Source organism: Choristoneura fumiferana, chromosome 23 (genome assembly GCF_025370935.1).
Source record: "Choristoneura fumiferana chromosome 23, NRCan_CFum_1, whole genome shotgun sequence".
Lineage (NCBI taxonomy): Eukaryota > Metazoa > Arthropoda > Insecta > Lepidoptera > Tortricidae > Choristoneura > Choristoneura fumiferana.
Genome location: NC_133494.1, coordinates 2700230 through 2717472, shown reverse-complemented (window position 1 = coordinate 2717472; position 17243 = coordinate 2700230). Strand labels below are relative to the sequence as shown.

General features: G+C 39.5%; 1 protein-coding gene across 3 annotated transcripts; it reads right to left on the bottom strand.

The window, feature by feature from the left end:
• Positions 1-1429: 1429 nt before the first annotated feature.
• SamDC (S-adenosylmethionine decarboxylase) lies at positions 1430-13152 on the bottom strand. 3 transcript variants are annotated; one of them, XM_074105603.1, is made up of 9 exons: positions 13073-13152; positions 12513-12714; positions 9761-9857; positions 7961-8115; positions 7384-7476; positions 6375-6395; positions 5267-5422; positions 3237-3439; positions 1430-2761 (listed from the first exon to the last, which is right to left on the bottom strand). In XM_074105603.1, exons 1-8 carry the CDS (start codon positions 13135-13137, stop codon positions 3302-3304), a joined length of 927 nt encoding a protein of 308 aa, XP_073961704.1. In that variant the 5' UTR covers positions 13138-13152; the 3' UTR covers positions 1430-2761; positions 3237-3301. The 3 variants fall into 3 exon arrangements, with proteins under 3 accessions (XP_073961704.1, XP_073961705.1, XP_073961706.1); XM_074105604.1 differs by lacking the exon at positions 6375-6395; XM_074105605.1 differs by lacking the exons at positions 6375-6395; positions 13073-13152 and having other exon boundaries at positions 12513-12741.
• Positions 13153-17243: the final 4091 nt, after the last annotated feature.

Here is a 17243-nt window from a genome sequence, read left to right as displayed (position 1 = left end):
GACGGGCGGCCATGTATATGGGGCTCATAGTTGGTGGAAGGACTTAACCGGTACAAGGTATCCCCTGTATATTAATCTGTCGCGCTTTAGTAAATCCCGAAATCCCCTCTTGGGCTCCCCTACTATTAATTCAGTGGGAAAAATGGTATGACAAACGATGATTCGGACAAAAATTACGGTATGACTAGCGAAGAGTATGCGAACTTTGGCGCTCCCACATAATATACCCCGTTATCAAGCGAGCAGTTTGGTGGCTACCTAACATTAGTCATGTGCAAAACTATCAAAGTTTCGACGTCTTAGCTATGTATGGGAACTCCATAATTTATCTGAAAACTCAATTTAAAAATAGAAGTGAGGTTTTATGCAGAAATATGTCGCAGCTATCTTGCACGTTTCTTTGCGTAGTAGTTAAGTAAAAGGTTGTAGTTTATTGATATGGACCCTCGCCAAGTAAAACCTGATCAATTGACTGAAAGATAAATGGTGCTAAAATCTTTGCATAATGTCTCCTTATTATAATTTGTAGGTGTTACATTACATTTCAGCCATAGATTAAGAACTTTGCTAAGGTTTAATTGAGGTCAAGAATGTAAGAGAAAGAGCGTTAATATGCGCGTTTGTTAGAGAGGGACAGACTAGGATATTGTCCTTACACGCTCTCAGCCGGGCCTAGTGACGCTCTTAAATGAAAGGAATAAAACTCGTTTTTCTTACACACGTGCTGACAGTGTTGTCTCTTTTTGTATTGTTTAAACCAATCTGTGATTTAAGAAATTCCATTCTAAAATAAAATTTGGTGCTTGACTTGTCTGAAATGTTCTTCGAAATCAATAGGGCATGTTTTGATATTTAGCATTTATTGTTTCGGTTTTGTTTTAACGTTTGACCTACTTGAAGATATCGTTAAGTTTAATGTTATGTAGGTAAGTGATAGACTGATGAGAGCGTATTAATTGTAATGGTATAGGGATGGTGGAAGTATTATTAATTTATTATTTTTATAATAAAGTTGTATGGTTAAACAATATTTTGTTTTTTTCTACGTGAAATCTGTCACAATGATTGGATAAGTACATATTTAACGTGCATTTAACATTAGTAATCAAGTTCCATATTAATGGATATTAAAATGTCACTCATTTCATACAGTAATTGACTGACACTTTGGGAGCCTTCGTATTCCGAATTTAATTTAAGAAATTTCAGACGGATACTTTTTTCAGTAAACAATAAAATGCCAAAAAAATTGTGCCGTAGTTATTTATTACCGTTGAATAAATTGTCTAACTGCAGCCACATTTCGTTCCCAGGCACAAAATTCGCCTCTACAAGGGTGTTTTAAATTAATTCGTACAGTACATTGAAACTTTTTTGGCCTCCTGTTTACTAAATGTACGTATGAGAGGTTTTTAGCAATGAAACAATATTGAGACAAAAATCGTTTATTTGATTGAATTGTCACCGGCCGTTGCCGGCCGCGCCACCGCGACGGATCCGTCGCTGCACTACATAATATATCTCTCTCTAAGGGGCTTTAAACTTGATATGTTACATACAATTCTAATAGACGAAAATTTAACATCGTTCCAGTATTACGAGAATTTTTGAAATCACATCGCCGACGCTCGTTCGAACGTCGACGGTTAATACTAGAACGACTGGTTCTCTTAAAGTTACAGCCCTTAAGTCAACGTTGCGACATTTGCTCAGCACATCGTCTACGTATCTAACAATAATATCACTTAGGAATCACGCATCATTGGAATGGAACAGTACATCACAAACGGCACCCTGCTCTAATTCCTATTTATTTACATTTACAAATAGTTTGTACATATTGTCGTCTGTAGGGCGGAGAGGACGCGCTACAGAAGCGTTTAAATGCGAAGCGTGGGGATCGTCTCCGAGCTACAGACAGGGAATTCCATCCACACGATAAAATTTTATTTTTAAAATTTAATTTGTACAAGAGAAGCTCCTAGGGAAGTCACTATTTAAATGTAAGCGACGAAGGGAATGGTTCTACAGCCACAGTTAGCTTCGGGTACCGGCAAAGGGCTCATAATCGAGCTTAGTTTCTGATAGTGTACTCTTTTACCTACAGGCGCGAAACAGCCTCAAATGACCATGTTTTGCTTCAAATCTGTTTATAGCCAGATGTTAAAATCGTGTGATTTAAAGACTTCAGGCCTGTACAAAACCTCTGTCTAAGCATCGAATATTGACATGAACCATTTGCTACAATGTACATCATCCGAAGCTTAAAAGGCTCGAGTGTCTACGACTCGTGATTACGGTTCACCCGTCGGCGACGCGCCGAAGCCTCGGCCACTGAGTTCCGACCTCCCAGTAACCGAAAGCTTCTATTCGACGAAGTTTGACAGCTATCGCCGTGCTCCCGCGCCGCGGTAAATACCGCCGGCCCTGCCGTTCGGTGACAATAAACTCTGTTAAAGTGTCACCGCGCCAGTTTAAACTGGATACGATCTGGGTGACCAATTCTGTCGTCTAGCGTGACAGTAATAATATAGTTGACCCTTTTTCGATCTTGCGAGGGTCTTGAAGTGTGCAGTTGTGTTTAGGGGGGCGCGGTCACGCGGTGTAACGGCAGAGGCAGAGGCAGGGCGCGGCGGCGGCGGCGCGGGCGAGTGCGGCGTGCAGTCGCGGCAGGAGCGCACGCGGCTTGCGCGCGCGTCCCTCCCGGCCCGGCGTTGTCCAGCGGTGCTCCGGCGCTTGAGCGAGTATGCTTGAGATGTCTCTGGAATAAAGAAGGATAGTTGTTTTTTTTTGATTTCATGGTTTGGTAAAAAGACATGTGTTCTTGATTACCAGATGAAAAATTCAAAAGTCCGGAGAAAAGCCTGACTTCCGTCAAAAAATCCTGAGAATTTATCGCAATTTCAGGTTTTTTTCTCAAACGTAATTTACAATTAAAAATACAATTATTATAATAAGTATCGATGTTAATGTGATCTCAGTTGGTTTTGTTTGTGCAATTAACATGTCCAAAGTTGAAGTTTTAGATTAATTTAGATAGTCTCTATGTATTTATGAAGAAGATTACTTTTTCATTTTGTTACTTTTTTTTTAAAAAGATGTCAAAATTTTCTATTTTATTGAAAATTCAAAAAAATCCAAAATTCGACCGGAATCCTGAGAAGAGTCAAAATCCTGAGATCTGAGGTCAAATCGTGAGATATGGTAACCCTAGTTACTGTTAGCCTGTTAGTTACCTGTGTGTCTGTGGCGTGGGCGGCGCGGGATCGGGCGCGGGCGCGGGCGGCGCGCGTGCGCGGCCTCAGCTCGGGAACTTGGCGAACAGCGCGTAGTGCAGCTCGTACTGAGCGAACCGGCAGTAGTGAGCGTCGCGCACGCTGTACTCGCGCAGCGAACGGAACTCCTTCAGCGACCGCGGCGACTCCACGCCCACCGGCTCCTGTGTATACAGACAGACTCGTGAGCGCCGCCCCCACAACGATATTGACCTTTTGAACGCCACGGTTGGCCACAGATGACAAAAAAAAACTGAAAATCGTTTCCCCTGGCACGGTTCTCGGTGCCCATGGCACGATTTTCAGCTGTCGTTTTGCCGACTGTGGCGTTCAAAAGGTTAAAAAATAATTAATATCACATCGCACATATATCTGGCCCCACTGTGCGATATAGTGATAGGGTGAAGCCATACGAGCGTTTTTCGAGTTGTGAGTCGCGTAATTTCTGCTGCATTCGGTTTTAAATACAAAACTCCGCTTTGTGCCACACGGCGACTCAAAATGAGTTGTACACATTGTAAGATATCAAAATCGAGCGTAATTTATTCAGTTTCTTTTCAACGCTTGTACAGTCAACTACAAAGAGATGTATCCCTGCGGATGCCATAATTAAGTAGCCATTTTATTTATTTGTTGAACTGCCTTTGTAATTAATTATCCATACTAATATTATAATTGCGAAAGTGTGTGTGTTTGAATGTTTGTCCGTCTTTCACGTCGAAACGGATCGACGTTATTTTTGTCATAAATAGTTTTTTTTATGTGCCAGAGAGTGACATAGGCTACTTTTTATCCCGGAAAAATGCACAGTTCCCGAGGGAACAGCGCGCGATAACCAAATTCCACGCGGGCGAAGCCGCGGGCAAAAGCTAGTATAATTATATTAGAATAACGTAATGAATTTACTTTTAAATGGCATTCTTCTCAGAGAGAAACTTTTTTGTTTTCTATTGGAAACTTCTCTTGTTTGTCTCTGTTCTGAATTCAAAGATGGTTACATTAATTTGGAATATTGAATGAATATTTTCTTTTGTCACAATTTGTGGATAGATATTAAATTAAGGTTGTCAGTATACATTTCAGGGGAAATGTAGGGGGATACATAAATACTGCACATTAGAGGCGTACATATTTCTGTCAGGTTCGGTGGATACCATGTTTGTCACATTCTATGGCTACTTAATTATGGCATCCGCAGGGATACATCATTTTGTAAGATTAACTTGGATACATCTCTTTGTATTTGACTGTACTGGGAGTTTGTGCAATGAATATAATAAAGACGTTGTGTATTTAAGAAGCATACTTAGAAGGCACAGAAAATGATGATAGAATACAATATTGGGTGAATCCATTCAATAGTGAAAGACTGATCCCCTCTCACCGTGAACTCAAATTTTATCGGGATTACGCGTGTGAACGAAACAGGAGTTTTGTATGATACTGAATGTAGCAGAAATTATGCGACTCACGGGTCCATATTGGCTCGCATACTTTTTGGAAGTCCGAATGTAATGTTTGTCAGAACGATCGTTTGTCTCTTTTTTTCTCTGAATCCAATAATTGTTCTGATCTGTTATAAAACAAACTTAACCTAACCTAAGGTTTTCTATAGGACGCCCATTTAAAAAATTCAGGAAAAAAAATATGACAAACGATGATTCGGACAAAAATTACGGTATGACTAGCGAAGGCTATGCGAACTTTGGCGCTCTCGTACGGCTAGTACAATATGTTTTTCCACTTGTATCGGATTAGTAATCAGTAGCCTTAATGTGGTTTAATTATCGTATAGGATTTTTTAAACACGATGTAGGTATTTTTTGAAAATTAAACTACCGTGAGACTCAGTCATAGTGCAATAAACAGATAACTCACGTCTTAAATTGAGTTAACTTGACATGTTTCGGACTCGAGCAAAGACGTGAGTTATCAGTTTTGTTGAGTACACGTGTAGCGTGTAGGTCGCACTAGTGAGACTGAGTACTGACCGGCGTGGCGAACACGGTGAGCACGAAGCGCTGCGGGCGGAAGGCGGCGAGCACGCGCGCGATCACCTGCTCGTAGCGCGCCGTCGGCACGTTGGACTCGAACGACACGTACGAGCACGACCGCTCCGGCGTTATGTGGATCGTCATGTAGCAGCCCTGGGGACACCGTGCATAAACTTCATTAATACCTGGCCCCTATTTCACTAATTTAACAATAGTCATTGACACATGTCGAGTAACAATCTATTATGAGGGGGTCGAAAGTGGCGCCAAATGGTTCGTGTAATATTACACACGGTTCTGTTAGCTTGAACTTGACTTGACACGTCTAGATTATTTGTCTAAATTTAGTGATTTGATTATGTTGCGAAACAATTATTTTTCCAAGTCGACATTTATTTGTAGATTTGCTAGAAAATCTTGATATGAAATTAAATCCGTGTCAGGTTTGCTTTAGAATTATAGTGTTTCGTGGTTAACATACGCGTATTTTCAAAATGGCTCTCTATGAAAGTAGTAGTCGCACCTGTCAGTGTGGTGAAATATGGCAATGATCAACAACTTAGCCAGTTAAAGTATGTCTCCATACAGACATAGACCTATAATGCCATTATTTACTTTAATTTTAATGCAGTATTTTATTTTTTGATCCCTTGTTTTATAATGCCGCCACGTTCGCGCTATCAAGGCATAATTAGGTTAGTCCTAGTTATAAGTTAAAGGGTCATACTGAAAACCAGCGCTGCGGCTTGCCGTGGCAACACGCTGAATGTGACCCTTTTTGCTGCTTTCGGCACTACAATGTTTCTGCTCGTTCTTTCTTTGTTTATTTTTACTCATTTTAATATGTATTATTCCTATTGTTTTATTTTTCTTGCTGTGCCAAATTGTGGCAAATAAATTATTCTTATTCTAATTAAGTGTATCGCGACCGATACGCGTGTATTGTTTCACTATAGTTTGTGTCATTGTCAATTTTGTTACCTGCCATGGAAACATACTTTAGACGTTCAATATTGATACAAGTGCTATTTCATATACTAATATTTGATCTATATTTTATATATTTAAATTAAATGTATTAACAATGTTTGCGACAGTAACTTACAGATGGTAAATCCTTGCTTCCCTTTAGCAGCATAAATAAAATAATAGTACATTAAAAAAAATGCATTTGACCATTGCTCATACATAATATTCCTAGAAAGCAAAAAAACCCCAACACAAATAAAAAGCTTGTCAAGTCAGTAGACGTAATTTTAAATGTCTTTAACATTACTTAAAACAAATTCATTTTATTGATATGGCCTTAAGGTAACGCCTGATTCAAAGAAATTAAGTAACACGTTTCAATAGTTAACGAACTAGTACTGAAAGCACACAGCCGCATGGTATTGGTTAGAGATGCTTCGCTAAAATAACATTAACCGATATCAGGGGACTTAGCAGCTCATCCCTCAGGCAGGGTGAAGCCAGACGGGTGTAATTTTTTGTTGTGAGTTGCGTAATTTTGATTTCATACTAAAGTTCTATTTGTGTGGAATCCTACTAATATTATAAATGCGAAAGTTTGTGTGTGTGTGTGTGTGTGTGTTTATTACTCCTTCACGCTAAAACGGCTAGAAGGATTTGGATGAAATTTGGTATGTAGATAGCTGCACGTCTGGAATAACACATAGGCCACTTTTTATCCCGATATTCCCACGGAATAGGGATAAAATCTTGAAATTTTAACCGCTGGGTTTAGAGTCTTGAAATTTTAGACAGTTGTTCTTAACACAACCACGATAGACCACGATATAAATTTTGGGAATTCCCAGGGGAATTTTATAATGTCCCGGAATTTAAATTGTACCAGATCGAATAGTTTACGCGTGCGAAGCCGCGGGTAAACTTTAGTTTTGTATAAAATCGAATGCAGCAGAAATTACACGACTCGCAACTCGAAAAATTACGCCCGTCTCGCTTCACCCTAACCAATCACAAGCAGCTGTGTTTCATAGCCACTACAGCTCGTCAAGTTGAATAGGCTACAGCAGACAGTACCTAAGAGGCGCGAGGTTATGGTCTAAGTGTGACCGCCGGTGGTTATAATAGTGTTTGTGTGCAGTACTCACATCCTTAGCCACCCCGTTCATGGAGTACCCGCAGGGATCGAACAGGAAGTCGTCGATCACCATGCCCGGAATGATTTTGTCGATGCCCGACACCTGCAAACAACGAATATCAAGATTAGATAATAAATGGATAAAAAGTTAACGTAAAAAAACTCGGCTGCGCGTCCTCATTTCCTTGGAGCTTACCATAGGGAGGAGAAGGTTGGAGGTGTTTTTTATCTACCCACAGAGTCTTGCTTCAATCATTTGCTGGAAAGCCGGGAGAGGAGCATGCATCCTTCCGTTGGACGCTGCGAGATGCTTGGATCAACCACTTTTGTTGATCATTATCCTGATCACTAGTATATTCTATGAATTCTCTAAGATCTGGATCTCCACCATACAGGCTGTGCCTAGTGTGGGGATCACTGCTTCTCTTGTATAATTGAATTTATATTTCATGGACATTTTATTTCTAAGCACAGACGGTTAGGCAGATTGTTTTTTTTTTGTTTTTTTCAGTTTCAGTGTTTGTTTGTTGGGTTCAAATCTTGCAAGGCGAATTTCATCCACTATTAACCAGCATCTTAGAACGTACCCTAGTGGCGTGCCTGGCGTCCACGGAGGCCTGGCGCGTGAAGATGTCCATGACTTCGGGGTCCAGCTCCGACATGAGGATCTCAAGTGTCTGGTCGGGCTCCGCCTCCGCCGCGGAACACTGACGCTCTTCCTTCTCCAGCGCGTCTACGGTGCCTGGGGAACGCAAATCACAATGTTGTAGACTGAGGCTGGAAAAAATATATTTTAGGTAGCCAAATTTTGTTAACTCTTACGTGGTGCCGGGCAGGAGCGGATCCAGGATTTTTTTCTGGGAGAGGCACAAGGAGCGGACGGGCAGACATTAAAATCAACAATACCGCTCTCGCAAACGCTGATTATCATCTTTCATTTGTAAGTGCGTGAAATGGATGCACTGAACAAAATTCGCAATTCCAGCCGGAAATAGAAAAGTTTTACTCATGTTTTTTCTGTTATTTTATTCATATTTATTTAAGGAGAACCAACAGCTAAAACACAATATATGTAGAAGGAATAGCAACACAGAGCCAATTACAGGATCCCACAGATAGCCAAAGTATACATGTTTAAGCTTAAACTAGGTGACGCGCACCGTATCAGACGTCACACCATGCCAAACAAAACACCACAGAACTTCAAATGGAATTACTATACTCCTCAACACATAGTACTTATTTCCTTTAAACAAATATATTTATATTTTAACAACTCTGATAATAAAATACCGTCTCACGGGCCACTACTTTCAAAGGTACCTAACTACAAGAGTTTGTCGCGCTATTAGCCGGCTGGCGCATCAATGCGTGGCGGGCAAATACAAGGGCCTCTTGGTGACCCGCGGGACTGGGTTTGCCCACCTGGGTGTATTTACCGGCCCAAATAATACCGACATGGCAACACTGATCCGATTTTTCGTGTACACACAAACTCATGTCAAACTTCCATGTGCTTCCACTTCCATTATCCGGGCCAGTAAATAGCAGCAGCAGCAGTAGTAGTGTCACACGGCCAGCCTTGTCGTAAAAAAAAAACCGGCCAAGAGCGTGTCGGACACGCCCGAAAAATTAAGTAATATTTTTCTAAGGATTTTGTATTTTGTACGGAATATTCCAAGTTTAGGTATATTTTATACCTTAGGCTACTATTTACTCTTAAACTACTAATAATTCTCAAGAAAACTTAACCGTTAAAGTTTTTCTTGTAAGTTTATCAAACTTACAAGAAAAACTATAACTGATATACTTACTACCATCCTGATTTTTTTCAAATTTTTCCACCCACCGGTTTAGATTTAAATGAAAATTTGTACTTTAAAGTTGAATATTTTGCAAACATATCACTGAATAGAAAAATCGTTTTAGCAACCCCCTAATGGTTTTAAAAGACTGCCAACGATACCCCACACTACAAGATTGGATGAGAAAAAAAAATCACTCCCACTTTACGTCTATGGCACGTACTCTAAAAACAATTTTCTTGATTTTTTATTGTACCATTTTGTCGGCATACTTTACACATATATTCGTGCAAAATAACAGCTTTCTAGCATTGATAGTCCCTGAGCAAAGTCGCAGACGGACAGACAGACATATATGGCGAAACTATAAGGGTTCCGTTTTTGCCATTTTGGCTACGGAACCCTAAAAATACCAAGGAGGAGCCTCCCTTGTAGAAATATATAATAAAATAAGTAGGTAAATAAGTCTTGGGATGATTAACACCAATTGACCTAGATGCGGCTTAGTTGTTATAATTTGTAAAGACGGAAAGCGTAAAGGCCCAGCCACGATCACATGAGTGAGAACGAACAGAAACTAACCTTCAAGCGGCAACAGCGTATAGAGGTACCAGCAGTCCTTCTCCGGACCCATGATGTAAGCTCGCCCGTCGCCGAAGAACGAATCCAGCAGTTCGACCTGCAAAGACAGTGAAAGCAACATTTAGTACAGTGTTTCCTCAAGTTTTTTGAAATTCACCCCCGAATATTGTAGGGAACTATTTGTTTTTTTATCATTTACCATAAAACATGCATGAAACAAATTTTACCCTTATAATTTAACGCGATACAAAAATGGAAAATAAAACGTATGGCGTAAAAATCATTATTACTTCTCGTGAGACATAAAATTACTAAATTACACGACTCAAAACTCATGACTTTTATATAATTGAGAACCACTCATCTATGAAAAAGATCGAAACTAGTCGGACCATTCCTGACTTATAATCGTGAGTTGAACCGTGTAATTTAGTAATTCTGGCGTAAATAATCATCAATATCTATTGAAAAAATAAGATTTGAGCGAATGAAGTTTGCATTTTATCTCTTTCAGAAAAGATATTTAGTATGGATTTTCTATGGTCGTTCCGGCATTATGACGTCATAGCCCATGTCGGATCTGTCTGTCTAATCGTCAATTTAAAACGTCTATACTGCCCTCCTAAGACAAAAGGCGCTGTCTCAAAAAAAAAAACGTGTTATTTTTATTTATACTATATGATGCAGAATAGTATTAATAACTCAAGCGTCTTTTGGCTTAGGAAGGCAGTATATCTTCCTAGCGTAGCGATTTTACATTTAGAGGGAGCATTTCAGTAGAATTCCAAACAGCTATAACTATACGTCAAAGAACCGCATAGAAAACATACATGTTTTGTTTCCCCTCGCTTCTCGGAAGGCGGGCGTCGAGCGGCACTCGAGACGCGTCCATTAGCAGACGTTTGATGCATCGCGAACGGAGTTTTGCGACGTTATGTAACGTGTCACGTCACGAAGTTTTGTTGTTCGTGATGTCTTATAAAGTGCAAGGAAGTAATTTAAGACGCCCTCTGTACCACAGAAGTTACATGAGCAACTATTACACATAATTGACACGTTATGTGGTACAGGGGCAGGGTCATTTGAATGCAGAAATTGCCCTCCCGCGCGAAGATACTTACAGATTTTTTGTTAAATGTACTTTTTATGTGATTTTGAAGAGGCATCGTTGTAGGTATATTCTTTTCAAAGCGATTATTTTATTTTTCGATATATTCTTTGCAGTAAAGTTTATTACAAAACTTAGAGAAATTAACAACGCTACAAACAGCTCGGCTTACTCTTTTTTGTGTAAAAGCACTTCGCATCGTGCGCGACTATAAAAAAAAGTTTTTTTTTTTAATATTGCTTTTTCTGTTCAATGAATACACAGATACTTTTAGGATACAATAGAATAGAATTTGTATTTCTTCTTTTTTATTTATTTTTTTTTTTTTTTATTGTATTTGTGTGTCTTCTGTATTAGTGAATAAATGTCCTCTTTCTTTCTTTCTTTCTTTATACTCTCACAGTATCTCATTCTATCAACAAGGAAAATTGCGTTATCATACAAATAATGATGAAACAGGTCATAAGCCTTGGGAAAAGCTGATACATAGTTCCTTTGCCAGTTCAATGACGCATGGTCCTGATTATTTCAACAAAGTATATTACATTTTCGCAATTAACTGACTAACTGAACGATGACCGGTATCTAAAGTTCAAGACCCTAGATTGATTGCAGTTATCACTTCTAAGAACACCAACGTGATTTGCTAGCCGATGCTGTTTTTTTTTTATTCTTAGAAAAGATTTGAGCATGAAATGTTTATGAATCAGGTACGTAATAGTGAAGTCTACGTATTATAAATGTTTTGATAGAAACGAAATGAAAAGATTAAATTCATATTCATAAACCGCCGTCTCTATTTCAAAACCAGTCTCAATTTTTAGTACATTATACACACGTTACAATAGTGTTTTTGAATTCGTTTCTGTAGGATCGCTCTTTATCTCATGTGGGTTTTTTTATATCTTTAAATACTACTTATACTGAGGCTGCTCAAAAGTATACTATACGCGGTTCATGGGTTCTTTGAGCACGCTAAGCAAACCTATAAAATATGGGAGCGCCAAAGTTCGCATACACTTCGCAAGTCATACCGTAATTTTTGTTGAATCATCGTTTGTCATTATTTATTCCCATTGAAACTTTAAAATTTTCTGAAATTTTTAAATTGGTCATCCTATAGATTACTAATAGGTTAGGTTAGGTTTGTTTTATAACAATTCTGATCAATTTTTGGATTCAGAGAAAAAAAGAGTTATGACAAGCGATCATTCTGACAAACATTACATTCGGAATTTCGATAAGTATGCGAGCCGATATGGTCCCATAAAATATGGCCCTGTCCTCGGCGACGAATTTGCCCCACCACGAATTCGCCCCCTGAGGGGTGAATATTCGAGCGTTTTGATCGCTCGATTGAACGTCATTATCATCGTTTATTACGGAAGGGCAAGTCGCAAAAATATTGATTGCGCTATATCGGCACTGTCTTTAGTTTTCATAAAAGATTAACCCTGCGGATAATCTCTTTAAATATTTTTTGTTGGAACGATAATGCGAAAAAAATATACAAAAACGCTGAATGTTTGATATCCTGATGCAGCGTCCTCATTTGAGGTTGGCTCTAGTTTGCAGGCGGCTAGTTCTACGGGCAGGGCCAGCACGTATGTCGTGCGGCATGGGAGGGGGGGGGGGCGCACTCACCTCGCTGTCGAAGTTGTCGTGCGGGCTGTGCTGGGCCAGCGGGCGCGCGAACTCGCGCCGCGAGTAGAACACGTTGTCGACGCGCGCGTGGCCGGCCACGTCCCGCGCCAGCGCCAGCACGGCGCGGAGGCAGCGCAGCGGCGTCGTCGTGCCGCAGGTCTTCAGGATCCAGCGGCGGCGCGACACGAACATGCTGCTCTCGCTGCCGACAAAGAACATTCATTTATTATTATCATCATCATCATCATCATCATACGTAGAAGAACGACTGGTATAGCCAAGCGAATTAGCTCGTTGGAAGTGGCAATGGCAGGGCATATAACACGGAAAACAGATGGCCATTGGGGCCGAAAAGTTGAAATGAGATTGAACGAGATAGACGGGTGACCTAATAAAAAGCCGCGGGTTTGCGGTGCTTGTCCTTTATCATTAATCATTTGATCGCACATATAACGATTTTTTTATTTTACTTGCAATGCGTAGTCCTTGTTTCAAAATTAGCAAACCATTTTTTCGTTCACTTCTTGGTATCCTATTGAGCTGAAATTTGCCATACCTACTTAATTAATCTGGTGACAATACAATAATTCGGTAAGTGAAATTCTGGCGGTACTGCCAGAATCATCTCTATTAGGACGAAACACTTCACGGTTGATGGCATCGAGTTGAATCGGATATGTAATTTAGATGACAATGCAAGCCACAGTCAGCGATCGCGCCCAATCCCCTAACTAAACGATATCATTAAGACCACCTATTAGAGTACACAATTAACAAAAACTAAAACAGGACATTAATGATAATTACGAAACCAATTTGAATTTATTTATCTTTCGAAGAATTTATTGTTCCCCAATAATCTAGGTTGCTAGGCAAGTAGGTCCTCGTCTTAACTAATTGTATTATTATAAAGGCGACGTAAGTGTGTGTGTTTGTTATACTTTAGCGTTTAATATACTCAAACTCAACCGATCGTCATGACATGAAATTTGGTAGGTACGGATAAGGTTTGAGACCCTGAAAAGGACTAGAGGATAGGATAGTATTTACCCCGGAAAATTTCATAGTTCCCGCAGACACGCAATCGATAAATAAAATAATTCTATTTCTGTTTTTATTATTATTATTCTTATCCATGTAACTTCACGTCATGTAATGTCACGAATAAATGTTTTCTTTCTTTCTTTCTATAAACGAATGATTCGCGGACGAAGTTAAGGGCAGCCGTTAGTTGGTCATATTTTTTCCAAGTTTACATGTTTTAATGTACGAGCTTTTTAAAATGCTACAACGAAAAATGTGCCCTTGTGTGCTGTTGTTAGAAAAGTACAAACAGCGGCTAGATGTGTAATGGATAAATGTAGATAAGAGGGTTCACTAATGTTTCGCGACTAGCGTTTGGCAACCTGTTTCATTTCGCAACTGTTTCATATTTCTGAAACTAAATATTTCAGGATTTTTATAAAATTAACCTAACCTAAAGGGTTCTACACGATAGCCCTGAAACAAATCCAGAAATCTCTACAGTTTTAGAGTTTGCGAAATTAATTAGGTTGCCAAACGTTTATAGTTGCGAAATGAACGGATAGCATAGTATTAACAGTTCCTTAGAAAGAAAGGTCCCCAAACTTTAGTATTCTTAGTTCTATTAAATTTCGAACGACCGATTAGATTCATGGCCGGCCAAGCCAGCGCCCCTCTATCATTAAATGACACGAAACGGTCTAGAATAAAATACAACGATCTAAACTGCAGATAGTAACTAAATATCACATGACGTGACCAAGGGTCAGGTCGTCAGAGCTTATCACTGTAATAATAATAAATATTAAAATATAAAAAAAATGCTTGATTAAGAATAAAAGTTTATGACCTTTGCTGTTTTACGCAAGCGTTTAGAGTAAAGGCTGTCACTAAGATTTTTACTGCAGCTCTTGTAACGTAAGTTTAATAGACCTTGTGACATCACTTAAAACTAACATTGCAAGTGCCACAGAGACTATCGTAAAATGACCTGACTATTTTATATCAAGCTATATAATCATTACGTTCCACTGTAGAGCACTGGCCTCCTCTCAGCATGAGAGGGTTCGGGTAGTGGGTTCCCAAGCGGATACAGCGTGGACTGCGAATTTTACAACACAGTTTTTTCGCAGGTTTTCTTTCAAAGTAAAACTCATGGTATGTAAATAAAATCTCACACATGGATTATGCATAAAACTCGAGAGGTGTGACTAGACAAGGAAGTACTAATACAGTACTGGCGCAATATAACTTTAAATACGCAGAAACAAATGTACCTACCTAAGTATCTAAATGTGGTCCGAAATTTTGCAGTTCTTGGGAATAAGTTGCTGCATATGTATAATGACAACACAAATGCTAATTAGTTGCAAGTAGTTGTATTCCCTTCATTACTTTAGTGAAGTGAAACGAAATAACACTGTCACAGCCACCTCTGTGCTATTATCATGATCGAGTAAATATACGGTAAGTCCTGGTAAGTCGAAGAAACTGTAACGCGAATGAGATATTATTATCTCCATTTTGCCAAGGAAACCATCGTAAATTGATTGTGAAAAGGTTCCCCGCTACGCGGTTCAGTTTTCACAACTACGGCTACTGCGAACTACAATTCGAATTTCGTGACGATACGAAGTCGTAATTTCGCACAACGTTTGTTAACACATTGCACATCGTCGGGCATGCAGTGCGCGCGGCGCAATAGCGACACGAGCCGAGCTTACACGGGTACAGGGTTATCGTACCTAAGATATATGAATGAACTAAAATAATTTCCTTGCTCACCCGCGACCTTACGATAGCTAAGCTTATGCAAAATATGCGTGTTCATGCAGTTCCTCCACCTCCACACTGTAAGAACACACACAAATCACACAAACCCATCTATCACCACCACCACACTACACTGACGCGTTTCGAACTCAACCAGAGCTCATCTTCAGAGTGACACAACCGTACACCATGCTACCAGTTGTTAGACTAACGAACCACAACCACCGTTTTAACTTGTCACTGTAACTCCCCAAGTACCTACCCACATACGTTTTATGAAACAAAACAAAACTACCCACAAATTATTAATAAATTTTTTAACCGTCCTTCAAAACTACCTTGATTTTTATTTATTTACTGTTAAGGCATGTTGTGTAGTGTGATGGTGGTGATAGATGGGTTTGTGTGATTTGTGTGTGTTCTTACAGTGTGGAGGTGGAGGAACTGCATGAACACGCATATTTTGCATAAGCGTAGCTATCGTAAGGTCGCGGGTGAGCAAGGAAATTATTTTAGTTCATTGATATGGACCTCCGCAAAGTAACGCCTGATTCAATAAATTATCTAAGATATATGTATAAAAGAATAGATACTACGACTGACTAGTGACAACGCTCTAAGCCGCTGGAGCCACAATATTCTTTATATGAGCAGGTATGCCATACAGATTTTTCGGAATTCGCACGGAATAGAGAACTAGCTATTTTTTTCTTTATCCTACTTTTCTAGGTACTTGTCATTACTGTCGTCACGTTCAAAATTAAGGCAATAAGCATCAGCACCCGCCACTAAAGCATAGCATAGTCTTGTGAATCTTTTGGGAATAATGTTCTTTTTCTCGGGACTTATCAATTCGCTATGTGGTAACCCTACACGAGGAGCCTCATGCAGATCAGCGCATGCGCGGTTACATAACGAGTCAACAATGACTCACCCGCCGCCCGGTCAGGGACGACCGTTGGACTTCAAAGGCTATCTCGATTTGCCTTTATGGTTCCCATGGTTTACATTTTAGTTGATTTTGAAATGTTCTAATTTAGTACATAAGTACATGTTATAATATAGAGCTCCGATGATGATTCAATCTGTTAAGCCCTCGGTCGTTTAATGCGATACACGCTGCGTTAAACGCAAGCACTTGACGCACATCAATTTGCATCAGATAATTTAACTGCCAAACATTGTCTTATGCGGTGAGCGCAGCGGCAAACGCATGTTGGGTATTTAGATTGCGTGGATTGTGATTGGTAAAGCGCTAGGTTGTTTTATGCGATAAACGCTGCGTTAAACGTAATACGTTAGACGCATCTAATCTAACCAATCACAATCCACCGAAATCACCAAATCACAATTTTCCGCTGCGCTCACCGCGTAAGACAATGTTTGGTAATTAAATTATTTGATGCAACGCAGCGTTATCGCATAAAACAACCGAGCGCTTTAGCAAATAAAACTTCTATGATTTTTTTACCAATAAAATACTTGAATACAATACAAGTAAGCTTCCTGATACGGCGTACGTTCTAATTTAGTGGCCCTTATGATAGATTGGTAATTTCGATACAGTTGATATTTCTATGAAATGAGGACTAACTCTAATACAACGGACATTGTACAGCAAAGGACCTTTCGATACAGCGGCAATTTTCACACAATGAAAACGTTCCAAAATGTCCCAAACTAGGCTAAGCTTATATCTTGAGGTCCTCACTTCAGTCCCTTTCCCATATTGCCTCAAATTTTTCAAATTCAAATTCATTCATTTATTCGTTCAACATAGGTTGGTACAAAAGATCTTAAAGCTACTTGAAGTATAACTATGTTGCGCCGTTAGGCAAACAAACAGTCGTGATGCATTCACACGCATCACATAATAATTCTCATCATAGTTACTTAATACGAGTTATTGCAATCTGTTAGAAATTCATTTATGGA

What these genes read in the sequence shown, in the direction of transcription:
- SamDC (XM_074105603.1), bottom strand. Translation starts at nt 13,137, where the DNA reads ATGATTCTGGCAGTACCGCCAGAATTTCACTTACCGAATTATTGTATT. An exon ending in GAAGCAAGGATTTACCATCT is followed by an intron (nt 5,423 to 6,374) that starts GTAAGTTACTGT and finishes CGGTGTCCCCAG; the next exon opens with GGCTGCTACATGACGATCCA. An exon ending in TCACCGTGTTCGCCACGCCG is followed by an intron (nt 3,440 to 5,266) that starts GTCAGTACTCAG and finishes CTGTATACACAG; the next exon opens with GAGCCGGTGGGCGTGGAGTC.